The 14,608-nt window shown below is 48.8% G+C and overlaps 1 protein-coding gene across 1 annotated transcript in view; it reads left to right on the plus strand.

Moving 5' to 3' along the window:
- The window catches only part of CD151 (CD151 molecule (Raph blood group)), a 54,159-nt gene that overhangs the window by 24,709 nt on the left and 14,842 nt on the right, over positions 1-14,608 (plus strand). The window contains exons 2-3 of the mRNA XM_065403779.1: positions 10,050-10,153; positions 11,474-11,665. Coding sequence (XP_065259851.1) covers positions 10,070-10,153; positions 11,474-11,665 — 276 coding nt within the window. The 5' untranslated portion in view covers positions 10,050-10,069. The remainder of the gene's footprint in view (positions 1-10,049; positions 10,154-11,473; positions 11,666-14,608) is intronic.

Consider the following 14,608-nt stretch of genomic DNA (forward strand, 5'->3'; position numbering starts at 1 on the left):
GGGAGACAATAAAGACACATCATTGGGCTCACCCTGGACACTAATCTCCTCCTAGTTGCTATTAAGTGTTGCCTTTTATGGCCTGGGAGTTATTTAATTTACTTAGGTTAAGAAACAGTGCCTTACCTCCCCATCCATTAGACATAGCTTCAGGGCAGGTTATGCAGAAAAGTCTTCAGGACCGGCTTTCTTTCTTTGCTGTCTAATTGACTCCTGTTACTGGGCAAGTAGAGGCAGATGCATTGAGCCACTTTGTGTGTGTGACTAAACAAGTGCCTATAACCTATTTGAATGTGGGTGCATGTGTTTTCATAGCTTTGGCATGTGCACATACATAGATTAGCTAACAAAATCCAGTGGGCTGAGGTGGGACCCCATAACTAGACCTTGAGACGCAGATGCCTCAGCACAGGGTAACGGATGCTACAGTACCATGTTTAGGGCTGGATTTTCAAGTGCCACAGTTGGGGTTATTTTCGAAAGTGCTCTGCTCCCACTGTGTTACTTACAGCCATATTGTCGGAGGAGCTCAGCACCCAGCATGCCAAACTCTATTGAAAACCAGGCCCCAAAGGATCATTTTAATGCTCCGCATCGCTCCAGGGCTTTCCCAGCGATGATGCACTTAAACATCATGGAAGGCATGGATGCTCACCACCACTCAGGATCAGCTTCTTAGCTGCTTGGGCAAGAGGTTCAATTCAGATATATCTTTCCTTTGTCTATTTCCCTGAAGACGGGTGTTGCTCCCTACACGGCAGTCTGGAATAGCCTCTCGCAGAGAGCTAGTCTACTCTGTGTGATACAAGGAAAATAAAATGCATTACACACAAAAGGGAAGGTCCAGAAACAACCACGTGTTTCCATGAATAGTTTCCTTGGCTAGTCACCAAGCATGCAGGAGCAGCCTGTACTGGCTAGGAGGGATAGATCAAACGAAAGACAGCAGTGATTGCTCTGTGATTCATTGGCTACCACCCTTCCATGAATCATTGTGCTGCATAAACCTGCAGCTGTTCTCTGCCTATTCTTTGAAAATAAACAGAGAGGAGGACCTCTTGTGTGCTTTTACTGCTTCTTTTATCAGAACAGTTGAGCTTAGTTCTGCAAGATCCTCTGAAAAGTCCTTACCTGAGACTTGATAGAAACATCTGTGTGTGTGAGAGGGAAATTCCCAGGAGGCCTTGAGCAGTGGCAGAGGTTTTGGTGTAGAGGGTATGTGGTGACTCTGTCTCACCCAGGGTTGATTAGAGCCTAAGTTGAATGTCCACTTCCTCCCCACCCCTGCCCCCCTCAATGCACAAGAAGATTCTGGCAAGTCTGACATCTCCCACTTTAAATACATGGGACCCTTGGGAGGTGTCAATCAGCAGGGGATCTGGCCCAGGGCAGGGAGAGTGAAATACTAAAAAGGCAACCCAGCAACAGTAACAGGCTGTACCTTTTGCTGTTTGGCAGTGAAGATGCCATCAAAGAGCCCCCCCCCCCCCCCCTTTTTTTTTTTTTTTTGGATGGAAAAGTGCGGTCATCTAGTTAGATTGGGTGAAGTGAAAATCTGATCCCATGGAGCTCAGGGGACGTGGGCGCATTGTTCAAGATACACAGCAGATCCTCAGCAGGTGCCAATCAGCCAAGGGAGCTATACTGATTTACACCCACTGAGGATCTGGCTCACAGTGATAACTTGCCAATATTCAATAATGACAAAAATCAAAGTCTCCTATCCAGATCTCATTATTAATTATTGGTGTTACAGTAACACCTAGAGGCCCCAGTGAAACTCAGGGCCCCATTGTGCTAGGCTTAGTACACACACACAGAGTAAGAGTTTACAATCTAAATAGTCAAGACAGGCAAATGCTGAGAGGGAAACAGAGACATTTAGCATGACTTGCCCAAGGTGTCACAGCAGGACCGTGGCAAAACCAGGAATAGAACCATGGTTTCCTGATTCCCAGTCCAGTGCAATAGCTACTAAAACACAACACCCCTCTTCAAATGATGCTCTCCTCAGGGCAGCCCAGAACCATAAGCCACTGTGTTACTCCTCTGCCTTAGCCAGTGTGTGCTTTGTGGGGGATTAGACTGTGTCAGCTCCCTGCCACACCAGTCTGTCCTCTTCATCCACAAGCTCCTTGAGACTCTGCCAGTCTTAACCTTGCTTTGCAGATAGCAGTCAGTGCACCCCAGTAACTGAGTTCCTCAGAGACTTCTATCTGTAGTTTCCAGTCCCACTCACTAGATACTCAGAAATTATTACGTTTGCTGCCCTGAAAGAGACGGTGTACACACCAGTCTGCTAGGTTAGCTAAGGAGTCTCTCTATATTTAATATAACAGCACTAAGATAGCTTACAGTAAAACTAAGAATAAGTTTATTAATAAAGAACAGAGATTTAATTGATACCAGGCAAGAATAAAAGAGAGAAAAAAGGGTTACAAAAATAACATCTTTTCTAGAGCCTAAAATGTAATTCCTTAAAAGTTATACCTTTGCTTAAAACGGTTTGTCACTTACAGCAAGTTACCAGCAGCTCCTGCTCTTCAGGCCAGGAAGATCCACCATTCACAGGCTCAGAGGCTGCTGTTGGATAACTAGAATGTCTTTTTGTTCCCTTTATATTTTCTGTTGTTCATTGTCTTTGTCTCGAGAGCCAGGAAGACTTCCTGGGCATGCAGACTTTGCTCACTAAACTGTTTCCTCCTCCACTTGATTGCTTTGTTTACCTTCTAAGTAAATGTACTTTCATTGGTCTCTGCCTTTAAGCCAGTCTCAAGCCAGTCAGACAGTGAAATCCCCATTCCTTTGGCTAGGGCAGACTTGCTGTATACACTGCCTCCAAAACACATTTGAAGAATGTGTTTCTAGCACACACACACCATTCTTTATATACAACCTCTACATACATCACACAGTGATTTTTGGGACCAGTGTGTTACCAGTTTACATGTGATACCTTACGCAGACACCTTTTAATATTATATTATCACACGGTGTTGGGAGTTGTCATAACTATAAAGGGAAGGGCAACAGTCCTCCTGTGTACAATACTATAAAATCCCTCCTGGCCAGAGACTCCAAAATCCTTTTACCTGTAAAGGGTTAAGAAGCTCAGGTAACCTGGCTGACACCTGACCCAAAGGACCAATAAGGGGACAAGATACTTTTAAATCTTGGTGGGGGGAAGGCTTTTGTTTGTGCTCTTTGTTTTGGGGTAGTTCCCTTTTGGGACTAAGAGGGACCAGACATCAATCCAGGCTCTCCAAATCTTTCTGAACAAGTCTCTCATATTTCAAACTTGTAAGTAAACAGCCAGGCAAGGCGTATTAGTTTTATCTTTGTTTTCTCAACTTGTAAATGTACCTTTTGCTAGGATGTTTACCTCTGTTTGCTGTAACTTTGAACCTGAGGCTAGAGGGGGGTCCTCTGGGCTCTTTAAGTTTGATTACCCTGTAAAGTTATTTTCCATCCTGATTTTACAGAGATGATTTTTACCTTTTTCTTTAATTAAAAGCCTTCTTTTTAAGAACCTGATTGATTTTTCCTTGTTTTTAGATCCAAGGGGGTTGGATCTTGATCCACCAGGAGTTGGTGGGAGAAGGGAGGGGGGATGGTTAATTTCTCCTTGTCTTAAGATCCGAGGGGTTTGGATCTGTATTCACCAGGGAATTGGTGAAGAGTCTCAAGGCTACCCAGGGAAGGGAATTAGCACATTGGGAGTGGTGGCAGCGGACCAGATCTAAGCTGGTAGTTAAGCTTAGAAGTTTTCATGCAGGCCCCCACATCTGTACCCTAAAGTTCAGAGTGGGGAAGGAGCCTTGACAGGAGTAATGAGTGTGTCAGGCCTGAGACGATTTACCTTATAGTGGGGCCTTTGCCAGTGAGCATTGAGGGGCTCTTAGGGTCACACCCAGTCTCCTACTCAGGCTTATCTCTTCCAGTGATACCCCATCCTGGGGCATCCGACTGGTTCTTGGGAAGGGAGAGGAAAGGCTTGCCTCCCCCCCCCCCCTTGTCTTTATTAGTTGCTGTACATACGTTATAAGGATACACCGTAAAATGCTGTATGGGGTGAGGACACCCTGCTGCGCCTCTCAGGAATCTCTTGCTCCCGATATGTGGCAAGCAGAGAGCAATTCCCTGGTACCGTTTCCATTGAGTGCTCAGCATAAGCCTTGGCTTCAGAGGGAATTGAGAGAGACAGACAGACACACACACACACCCCTACCTTCCTGGAGGCACCTCACTGGGGGTAGGATGCTGATGAGGACAAAGAAACAAAAGGCTCCTCCTCGCTACACGTCGTTGTAATAGTGGCTTGGATTTTGGGGGGAGTGTAGGGGAAATGTAGTGCTGGTGGAAGTAAATCACTGGTAGCTTGATCCAAGAATAGCTGGGATAATTGCTCAGCAAGCTTCCCTCTCACATAGATCTGCCTGCACCAAACCGTAGGCGCGCCCCCCCCCCCGCTATTTCATTCCTGCATCCCCTTACGCAGCTCGTCCAGTTCACCTCAGCTTTGACTCCTCTTCATCTCTTACTCAACTAGTTCTAGTTTCTCGCCCTCTCTCCCCCTCCCATCCTCCCCCCGTGCTATTACACCTCAATCCTAGCCTGCTGCTCCTCCTCTCTGTTTTTGGTTTGGATCTTCTCCTGGGGAAAAATAGCCACTTGTGTTGCCTCATATCCAACTGTTGGGTGGAGTCACGATGTGACTAAATATCTACTAGGGACTAAGACGTATTTCCATCACTGATTTAATGTACACTTACATCCAGATTGCTGTATGTGAAAGACCAATGCACCAACCTACCGTGGTTGCTCTTTCTAACTAAAGCTGATGCAGTGTCAGGTGACTGCATAGCGTGGTTCTTTGTGGGGGAAAGAAGATGTTGCGGGGGACATCTGTATCCTGGGATCCTCTGAGGGAAGGAGTGGGCTCCAGGGTTGGGTGCTGGATGGCTCAGGGGATTAGCACGGGTCTATTGTAGACCTTTCGCATCTAGGTTGCTAGTTCAAATCTTACACAGCTTGGCAGCAACTGTTACAATTTCCTGGCTAGTCAGTGAAATGAGTTTGTTGATCTCCGGAGGGTTCACATCACAATTTGCACTCCATGGCCCCCTTCCTGGCAGTCTTGGGGAATAGGCCAAGGACAGCATGGGCCCTAGAGACTGAATTACCTAGAGATTGTCTAGGCAGGTGTAGGCTGAGGCACACGGCTAGCATAGTGTGTAGAAACTAGCCTTGCTGCTGCTGCTGCTGTAAGTGTTCTGTAGCTAAACAGAGATTTGGGGACTTTAAATCTGTCACCTTCCAGGAACCTGAAATTCATAGGAACATTATTTAAAAGGAGGGAAAAAACCCTCTGATATTACAAGGCTATTCAGAGCGGATGATGGCACTACCATCCACTCCCCTGTGCTTTCGTTCAGCCATGTGGTAATTAATCTTCTCTAAGGGCATGTCTACACTGGCAGAGTTACAGTGCCGGGAGTTGCAGCGCTGCTCAGAGAGCGCTGAAGGGAAACTGCTGTTGTGTGTTCACACTGTCAGCTGCCTGTGAAATAGCGTGTTCACGCTTGCGGCACTTGCAGTGGTATTCGGAGCGGTGCATTCTGGGCAGCTATCCCACAGAGCACCTCTTTCTCTTCTGCCGCTAAGAGTTGTGGGAAGGTGGAAGGAGTCACAGGGCATCCTGGGTCCTGTCCCAGTGCCCCCTGATGCATTGCTTCTCATCCCAGCAATCCCTGTGCTTCCGTCCGCATTTGGAGCCATCGTTCAACAATTTCTATATGGCATGTCCTGCCTCTTCGGGCTGCAGGAATGGATCCCAAACTGTTGACCAGTATGCTGCTTGCTCTAACCAACACATCATGAGTGGCAGTGGAGTTATTCTTTAAACTACAAAGGCAAGAGGAGTGCAACATTGATCTCACTATGCATAGTAGCTACAACACAATATTACTTGTGGCATTCACGGAGGTGCTGACCACAGTGGAACGCTGCCTTTGGGCTCGGAAAACAAGTACTGAGTGGTGGGATCACATCGTCATGCACATCTGGGATGATGAACAGTGGCTACAGAACTTTCAGATGAGGAAAGCCACATTCATGGGACTGTGATGAGCCGTCCCAGCCCTGCAGCGCAAGCACACGAGAATGAGAGCTGCCCTGCCACTGGAGAAGTGCGTGGTGATTACACTGTGGAAGCTGGCTACTTCAGACTGCTATTAATCGGTTGCAATTCCCAAAATCAGATCCACTTACCAGGGGCCTCCTCCCCTGTTTGTGCTTTGCCAGCATCTGACAGGTGTGACTGGCTAACCTCCAGGGTAGAAAAGAGCTCCTAGAATCATAGAATATCAGGGTTGGAAGGGACCTCAGGAGGTCATGTAGTCCAACCCCCTGCTCAAAGCAGGACCAATTCCCCAGACAGATTTTTGCCTCAGATCCCTAACTGGTCCCTTCAAGGATTGAACTCACAACCCTAGGTTTAGCAGCCCAATGCTCAAACCACTGAGCTAGCCCTCGCCCCCCCCCCCCCTTCTCATAATACATGAACTAGGGGTCACCCCAATGAAATTAATAGGCGGTAGTTTAAAACAAATGGAAATTTTTTTTTCACACAATGCACAGTCAACCTGTGGAACTTCTTGTCAGAGGATGTTGTGAAGGCCAAGACTATAAGAAGGTTCAAAAGCTCCTGGCTGCATGCATCTCTGACCTCTGAGTCATCCTCTGCCTCTGGGTCCCCCCCCCTCGTCCAAGATTTCCTCCTCCTGGCTTGGTCCACTTTCAACTGGCACGTGAGCCACTGAAGTATCCACAGTGGCCTTCGCAGTGGAGGTGGGGTCGCCACCGAGTATCGTGTTCAGCTCTTTGTAGAACTGGCAGCTCGTGAGCGCAGCACCGGAGTGGCGGTTTGCCTCCCACACCTTGTGTTAGGCGTTCCGCAGCTCCTTCACTTTGACCCTGCACTGCAGTGTCCCGGTCATGGCCCCTTTCTGTCATGCATCGTGAAATCTGTCCGTAGGTATCAATTCCTACGGCTGGAGCACATCTGGGACTCGACAGCCTCCTCTCCCCAAATGCTCATGAGGTCTAGCAGCTCGGCATTGCTCCAAGCGGGGAATCGCCTAGTGCATGGAGCAGACATGGCCACCTGGAAAGATGCGCTGAGACCAGGAAGGGGACTTTCAAAATTCCAAAGGAATTTACAGGGTGGGGATGACGGTTGGTCACCTGAGGGCAGGGCAGTAGAGTTCAAACCGATGACCAGAGAGGTGAGATCAGGCATTGTGGGACACCTCCCGGAGGCCAATCACAGCGCTGTAATTGACCAGGGTGTTTACACTGGTACCGCAGCGCTGTAGCCCCGGCGCAGAAAGCTCTACGCCTCTTGTCGGGGTGTTTTTTTTACAGCGCTACAACTGCGCAGTTTCTGCGCACTAAGTGGCTTGGCAGTGTGTACACCTTGGGAATTACAGCACAGAAAGTTGCTTTACTGCGCAGAAACTTGCCAGTGTAGACAGTGGAGTTGGCCAGAGGCCAGGAGAAAAGAACCTGGTAGTTATTCTCCCTGATAAATACCTTCATCTCAGAGCCACTCCCCTCCCATATGAAGTGACTTTCTCTTGCCAACTATGGTGTCAGATCCTCTTTTAGGGGAAAATGTTTTCTTGTGAAATCGGGACAGGCAGGGGCAGATCAGCTTTGAGGATGGGCACATACCCATTGCTGCATTCCTGTGGGTCTGATTTGCTGGCTCCTAACGCATTGGCCTATCCTGGATGTTTGCTGACCAGAGAAAAGCAAAGAGAAATTTCTCCCTGCAGTGGGCTGGCCTGTCTTTCCTAAGACCTTGTCTACATGTACAGCGCGATAGCTGCACCGCTGTAGTGCTTTAGTGAACACACAACTACGCTGATAGAGCTCCTTCCATCAGCATAGTCAATCCACCGCCATGAGAGGCAGGAGAAACCCTCCTGTCGACACAGCACTGTCTACACCAGGGGTTAGGTCAATATAACTGCGTTGCTCGGGGGGGTGCAATGACCAGCAGAGCATATGAAACCAATTTGCATGTGCTTCTCCCTCCTGGTACTTGTTAAAATTAACCTTGGGAGCCAGAGCTGGCTCTTGGAAAGGGCTTAGGGCCTTCATCATCTATAGGAGAAGTAAGCTGGCCCAGAGTTGGAAAGGGATAACATACAATTAGTAAGGCTATGTTTTAGTCATGGGTGTTTTTAGTAAAACTCATGGACAGGTCACGGTCAGTTTAAAAAAAAAAAAAAATCATGGCCCATGACCTGTCCATGACTTGTACTATACCCCTGACTAAATCTTGGGCCCTCTGGGGGGGAAGGCAGCCCAGGGGCACCATGGGCACTCTTGCGGGCGGGGCGACCTGTGACCCCTGCTGGTGCTGGGGGGTGGAGGTTGGCAGGGCTGGCAGGCTCCCTGCCTGTCTCTGTGCGGCTCCCCAGAAGCAGGGACATGTCCCTCAGCTCCTAGGCACAGGGGCAGTCAGGGGGGTTCCGTGCCCTGCCCCTGCCCTGAGTGCCGGCTCTGCAGCTCCTATTGGCCACGGTTGTGGGTGGAGGCAGTGCGCAGAGCCCCCAGTCCCTCCACCTAGGAGCCAAGGGACATGTTGCCGCTTCCGGCAGCTCCCCGAGGTAAGCACCGCCCGGAGCCGTCACCCCTTCCCGTGCCCCTGCCCCAGCCCTGAGTCCCCTCCCGCACCCAAACTCTTGCTGCTGTTGGGGGGGGAGGGTCACGGTGGCCCAACACTGCCCCGAGCTGCTCAGGCGGCCCCCTGGCCAGCTGCACCGGCCACTGCAGAAGTCACAGAGGTCTCGGAAAGTCACCAGAATCCGTGACCTCCGTGACAGGCTCGCAGCCTTAACAATTAGCCATTGGAACCCATTGCAACAGGATATCTCTTGGGCCAAATGCTTCGCAGGATTCCAAAGAAGGATTAGATATTTGTTTGGCTAACAAGTCCAGAGTTATAATAGGCAGGAGTTTGGAAGGGATATAAACTTTCCTGCTTACGGGTTTAAGGCAACCTCTATTAAATTACAGAGGTTAGGAGGGAACTTTTCTAGGGGGCAGATATCCCATAATTGCGAACTGCAGGATTTCTTGCTCCTTCCTCTGAAGCAGCTGGTGCTGCCTACTGTTGGAGCCGGTATATTGGAGTGAATGGGCCAGGGGTCTGATCCAGTCTGGTGATCCCTAAGAGAAGTGTTGACATAAAGGATTTAGTCTCAGGCAGAAGGGGAAGTGGCTGGTACAATAGTTCCTGCTGGAGATGGTTGTTGAATGTAAGGAAGAATTCCCAGGAAGGGACTGAGTCATCTGGACACTGTCTAGGATGGGAGGATTCTTATCCTGAGGGTGAATCACACTTGTATAGCGCTTTCTCCTTCATGTCCACAAAATTTCTCTCCATTCCCTGACATTCTTATGGAGTGATTCCTGTTTGATCTGGATAGAGGGTGTAGTTTTGAACAGGCATGGGACTTACATTTCCTTTGTTCAAATAGGAAAGCAAATGAAAAGGGGGGAGGAGCGATGTGTCCATTTTCTTCCTGAGATGTTTCTTTACTGTGATGTTTGGGATTGCTATTACAGTAGGCAATACAGTGCCCCAGTCAGGATCAGGGTCCCATTGTGCTAGGCGCTGTCAAACATGGGTAGCCTGGTCCCTACCCCAAAGACAGTCCAGTCCAATTGCAGATGAGCCATAAGAAGTGTGCCTAACAAACGTAAGGAGGAATGGATGGGGGATAACATAATAAGATGAGATGATTACACAGCCTCTCTCTGATTCTGTCAGGAGCGATAGAATGCAATCGGGATGCAGGAGTTTTCATTTTACAGCTCTTTCTGGAGTCTCATCAGTCACCATGCTGGGGTTCCTCGGTTGGGCACCTCCGCACAGGCTTTGAGGAGTGGTTGATGTTTGCAAGAGGAGAGCAGTGATGCCTCCCTGGGGGGAGACGGGAAAACTAACAGGCTTTTCTTCTTGTATCACATTTCAGAGACCTGCTGAGCCGGGAAGATGCGTGAGTACACGGAGAAGAAGGAGACGTGCGGCACTATCTGCCTCAAATACCTGCTCTTCATCTTTAACTTCTTCTTCTGGGTAATGTGCCAGCTCCCTCACCGCATTTGTGTGCCTCACCACATCCCTCGTTGAGGGCTACATCTGTTGTTTCAATGGCTAGGGGGGTGGGATGGATAGCATGGGTGAAATCCTGGCCCCACCGAAGACAATGGCAAAAATGCTCCTTGACTTCAGTGAGTCCCGGATTTCACCCCAGGTATCTAACTAGACCCAAGCTGCCAACATTGGGCGGAAGGACTATAACCTGACTGACCAGGAGTAGGCCCTGAAATGATCACATATCGACAGCAGTGAGCGGTCTGAAAAAGTGCTGTTTTGCCCACTTCAGGGGAGGGTGACCCAGGGCACAATTCTTAAGGCATCAGATACTCCAGGGCAGCCCATAGACAAAGGACATCCTTCAGTTCCTCTCTCGTTCTGCCCCGTGGCATAGCACAGGCTGGCAGTGGAATGAAGATGGCTAGGCTGGGATTATGGGGGTAGTCGCTGCGGTTATGTCTACACTAGAGTTTTTACCTCAAGTTAATTGATGGCCAAGGGATCAGCCTATTGTCAGCCATAGACATCCGTGGGCTAGAAGAAATGATTGTGGAGGGTCCTGACTAGCCTTTACAGAGGAATGAATTATGAACTGCCTCAGTGAATTGGCAACCAGGTAAAAACCTCTAGGGAACACAAGGCCCATAAAGAGGAAGGGGAACCTGAAGGAGAGAAGTTGGCTCATCCAATGTGCCTCGACTGCGGGGGCATTCCTGTGCTAATGTTCATTCTCACTGGAGTTTAGCTAACCAGGGTTCCCACCTTTTATAGCCTTGCCCCCCAGTGGTTCTGTCCTGGAGGGGGGGTAGACACAGCTGTTGTTTCGAAGCAGTCAGTATCACTCCTGGATCAGCCAGCAAGGCTGCAAAGCAAAGCATCCCCTCCCTCTCTTCTTCTCCATTCCCTGGCATGTAGGCAGCACTCAAGCAATCGTGAGAGCCAAGAGACTGGTTAAGGTTGGAAACTTAGAACTCCAGTTACAAAGTTCCCCGCCCAGCATGGGCAAACCCCCAGCCAGCTGTCATCCCCTTCCAGCTGGAATACTGTGCCTTGACTCCCTGGAACCTCCCAGGGCCCTTGAGAGAGTGGGGAGAGAGGAAGAATCGGCTTCATTTAAAGCCTGATCAAAGCCCATTGAAATCAGTGGGAGTCTTTCCCTGGACTTGAGTAGGTTTTGGATCAGCCCCTCTGTCAGCAAGCTGAAATCTGATCCCTGTGGCCCAGCAGGGGATGCCACTCCTGAAAAGGAGGAAGTGCCCACCTCAGGTGCATCTCACCTGCTTGCCTCTCTTTATTAAGCTGGCAGGTGGGGCGGTGATGGCGGTGGGTATCTGGACTCTGGCCGAGAAGAGTGACTACATCAGTCTCCTGTCCTCCAACACGTACATGGCGACTGCCTACATCCTGGTGGTGGCGGGGATCGTCGTCATGATTACCGGGATCCTCGGGTGCTGCGCCACCTTCAAAGAGCGGCGGAACCTGCTGAGAGTGGTAGGTTTCCTATTTGTCCTAGGACAGTGCTGGGCACCAAACGTCTTGTGTGTGTGAGGAGAGAGCTGCATCTCTGTTCCTCTGGACCTGGAGAGACGTACCGGTGACTCCCTGACTGGCCCGCTCTCCTGTTTGGGATGGATGGTCTCTATTACAGAGGAGACTTTCCTTTCTTTCTGTCCCACTCAGAGAATGTATTGGTTTCTGTATGTTTCCAAAGGTGCTAAATAATAAATATACGGTACTTTTCATCTGAGCATGTCAAAACATTTCCAAGCAAAGGAAATGTTCAGGCTGGTAGGGAAAAAATGGGAATAAATTTGGAAGAAAAGGCAGGGTGGGGCATTTAAAACCAAAAAATAAGTAATTGTGATTCCACTTGATTCAAAGCAAAACATTTCTTTTGATTGGTTTCTTGAGCATTGCAAAATTTCGAACAGCACAAAAATTTTCACACACATACAGCCCTAATTTTTTTTTTTTTGGTCAAAAAAAACACAAAAAAAATCACTTGACATTTTTGACTAGCCCTAATAAATCTCAGGTCTGGGCTATACTGCAGACCTATAGCGGTGTGAAAAATTCACACCCCAGAGTGACGTAGTTATACCGATCAAACCCTCCATGTAGACAGCACTACGTCGGCAGGAGAACTTCTCCTGTCAATATAGCTACTGCCTCTCGGGGAGGTGGATTAGATGGGAGAGCTTTCTCCCATTGACATAGAGCGTCTTCATTAAAGCACCACAGCGGCCCAGCTGCGCTGATGCAGTGTTTTAAATGTAGACTTGCCCTAATTCTCACTCGCTCGCTCTCAAATCTCCTTTGCGGTCCAGAAGATATACCTATCTCATAGAACTGGAAGGGACCTTGAAAGGTCATCGAGTCCAGCCCCCTGCCTTCACTAGCAGGACCAAATACTGATTTTGCCCCAGATCCCTAAGTGGCCCCCTCAAGAATTGAACTCACAACCCTGGGTTTAGCAGGCCAATGCTCAAACCACTGTGGCAGTGGTTCATCAAGCAGCCCATCTGCAGTGGTGAGTGTAGTGACTGAAAGCAAGGGGCCATTAATTGTCATTTCATAGTAACAAAAGGGGACGCTTCCACTCGGGCCTTAACCGTTCCTTCAGTTTTGCAAACTGCTGTTGGCCTGAATGTCCCATCCCCTTTGTCCGAGTGGAGTGGAGACTGGGGCGGGGATAGGGAAAGGAGCCATGATGAACAGTACGTACCCTCTGTCTGTGATCCCACTTTGTGGGGTGTGGGTATGAACTGAAAATACAAGGTGGTGGAAAATGCCCCTAAAAGGCCTATGACGAGCTCTCAGGAGCTCTTGTTAGTGGCTCGTTCATTTGGTTCTTGAGGGGTGGTATTTGGCCCCTGGCCCTTAGCAGTTCGTTTTGGCACTAGCATAATTATTCACTGTGCTAAAGAGCTCTATTCATCTCCCTTTGTCTCTCTTTCACCCCTCCCCCCTCCCAAGTTACAGATGAAAATCTGGTGGGGTTTTCTTTGTTATTCTGACACAGAAAACTAATAATTGTCTCATGGAAACAAAAGGTTGTTCTCTGTCTTTTCTTTCCCGCTCTGCCTGTGACAGATCTATTGTCTCTCCTCTCCGCTGGCTTAGTTGATACTAAGTAATCCACAAAAGAAATATTTTGTGCTGGGCAGGGCTGAGTTGGTCTGGCTGGAGGCTCCTGCCAGCTCTGAGCTCAGCCAGTAATCCCAACATCTTCACAACAAAGAGAAAGGCATCTGTGCCAGTCTGTTCCAATTTCTCTCTGTACCAAAGGGCCATGTATATAGCGAGGTATGCTGCGATGGGGAGTGTCCTGTAATTTTCCAAACCCAGAGGCTCTTTAAAGCAAGTTGCAAGAATAATTTCAGATGGCGGGGGGAGGGTTTGATCCAGGAAGGTATATTCTAGCTGCTTTTATAGCTACTGGTTAGTTTTCACTCCCAGTTCAAGGCTTTCCTCTGTGTTTTGTTTCTCATTGCTGATTACCAAGATATTTGTGTGTCTAGAGCATTTTTCTCTTTCGCAGCCAGCCAGATTCACTCAGGGATGCCACAGTGATCCAAGCACTTGTGACGCCACAGTTGCTTCCGTGGGTTCCAGGCCTGCAGCCTGTTGACATCAGTGAGAGACACTTCCGTGAGCAAGAGCTGCAGGATCAGGCCCGCAGTGATGAGCTGTGATGTCACAAAATCTGGCTTGTTATAGTTCACCCTGACTGAGTTTCAGGTCCTCCCCCCCACCCACCCCCACCCCGATGGTGCAGCAGGCCAAGGAACCGTCTGATCCCTAGCATAGGCTAGAGCAATCCCAAGGCCTACTCTAACTGGAGCTCAGATTCTGTAGCCATTCTAACATTCAATCAGGGCACAGGGATGTTCAGGTTGCACACCCAGCATACCCTGAGATGTCCCTATCCTATGGACTGCAAAGGTGTAGGGTTGCCACCTAGGATTCCCCCTTTACCAAGGAAATGGCTGTTAAGCCAACTTTCATTATGCTTTACACTGCTGGGATAGCATAAAGCAGGGAGAAACGTAACTGAGAATCAGGAACATAATGTATATGTCACTGTTCTGTACACAGCTCATTACAAGCGATCGTGGGTCTTAACAATCACGTGGAGACAAACATAGTGCACATGATAAAAGCAGGAGCCTGTCAGGGGTCACCAAATGAAATTAAGAGGCAGCAGGTTTAAAACAAACAAAAAGAAATATTTCTTCACACGACGCACAGTCAACCCGTGGAACTCTTTGCCAGAGGATGTTGTGAAGGCCAAGACTATAACAGGGTTCAAAAAAGAACTAAATAAGTTAATGGAGGATAGGTCCATGAATGAGTATTAGCCATGATGGGCAGGGATGGTGTCCCTAGCTTCTGTTTGCCAGAAGCTGGGAATGGGTGACGGGATGGATTACT

The sequence above is a fragment of the Emys orbicularis genome, chromosome 4 (assembly GCF_028017835.1).
Source record: "Emys orbicularis isolate rEmyOrb1 chromosome 4, rEmyOrb1.hap1, whole genome shotgun sequence".
Lineage (NCBI taxonomy): Eukaryota > Metazoa > Chordata > Testudines > Emydidae > Emys > Emys orbicularis.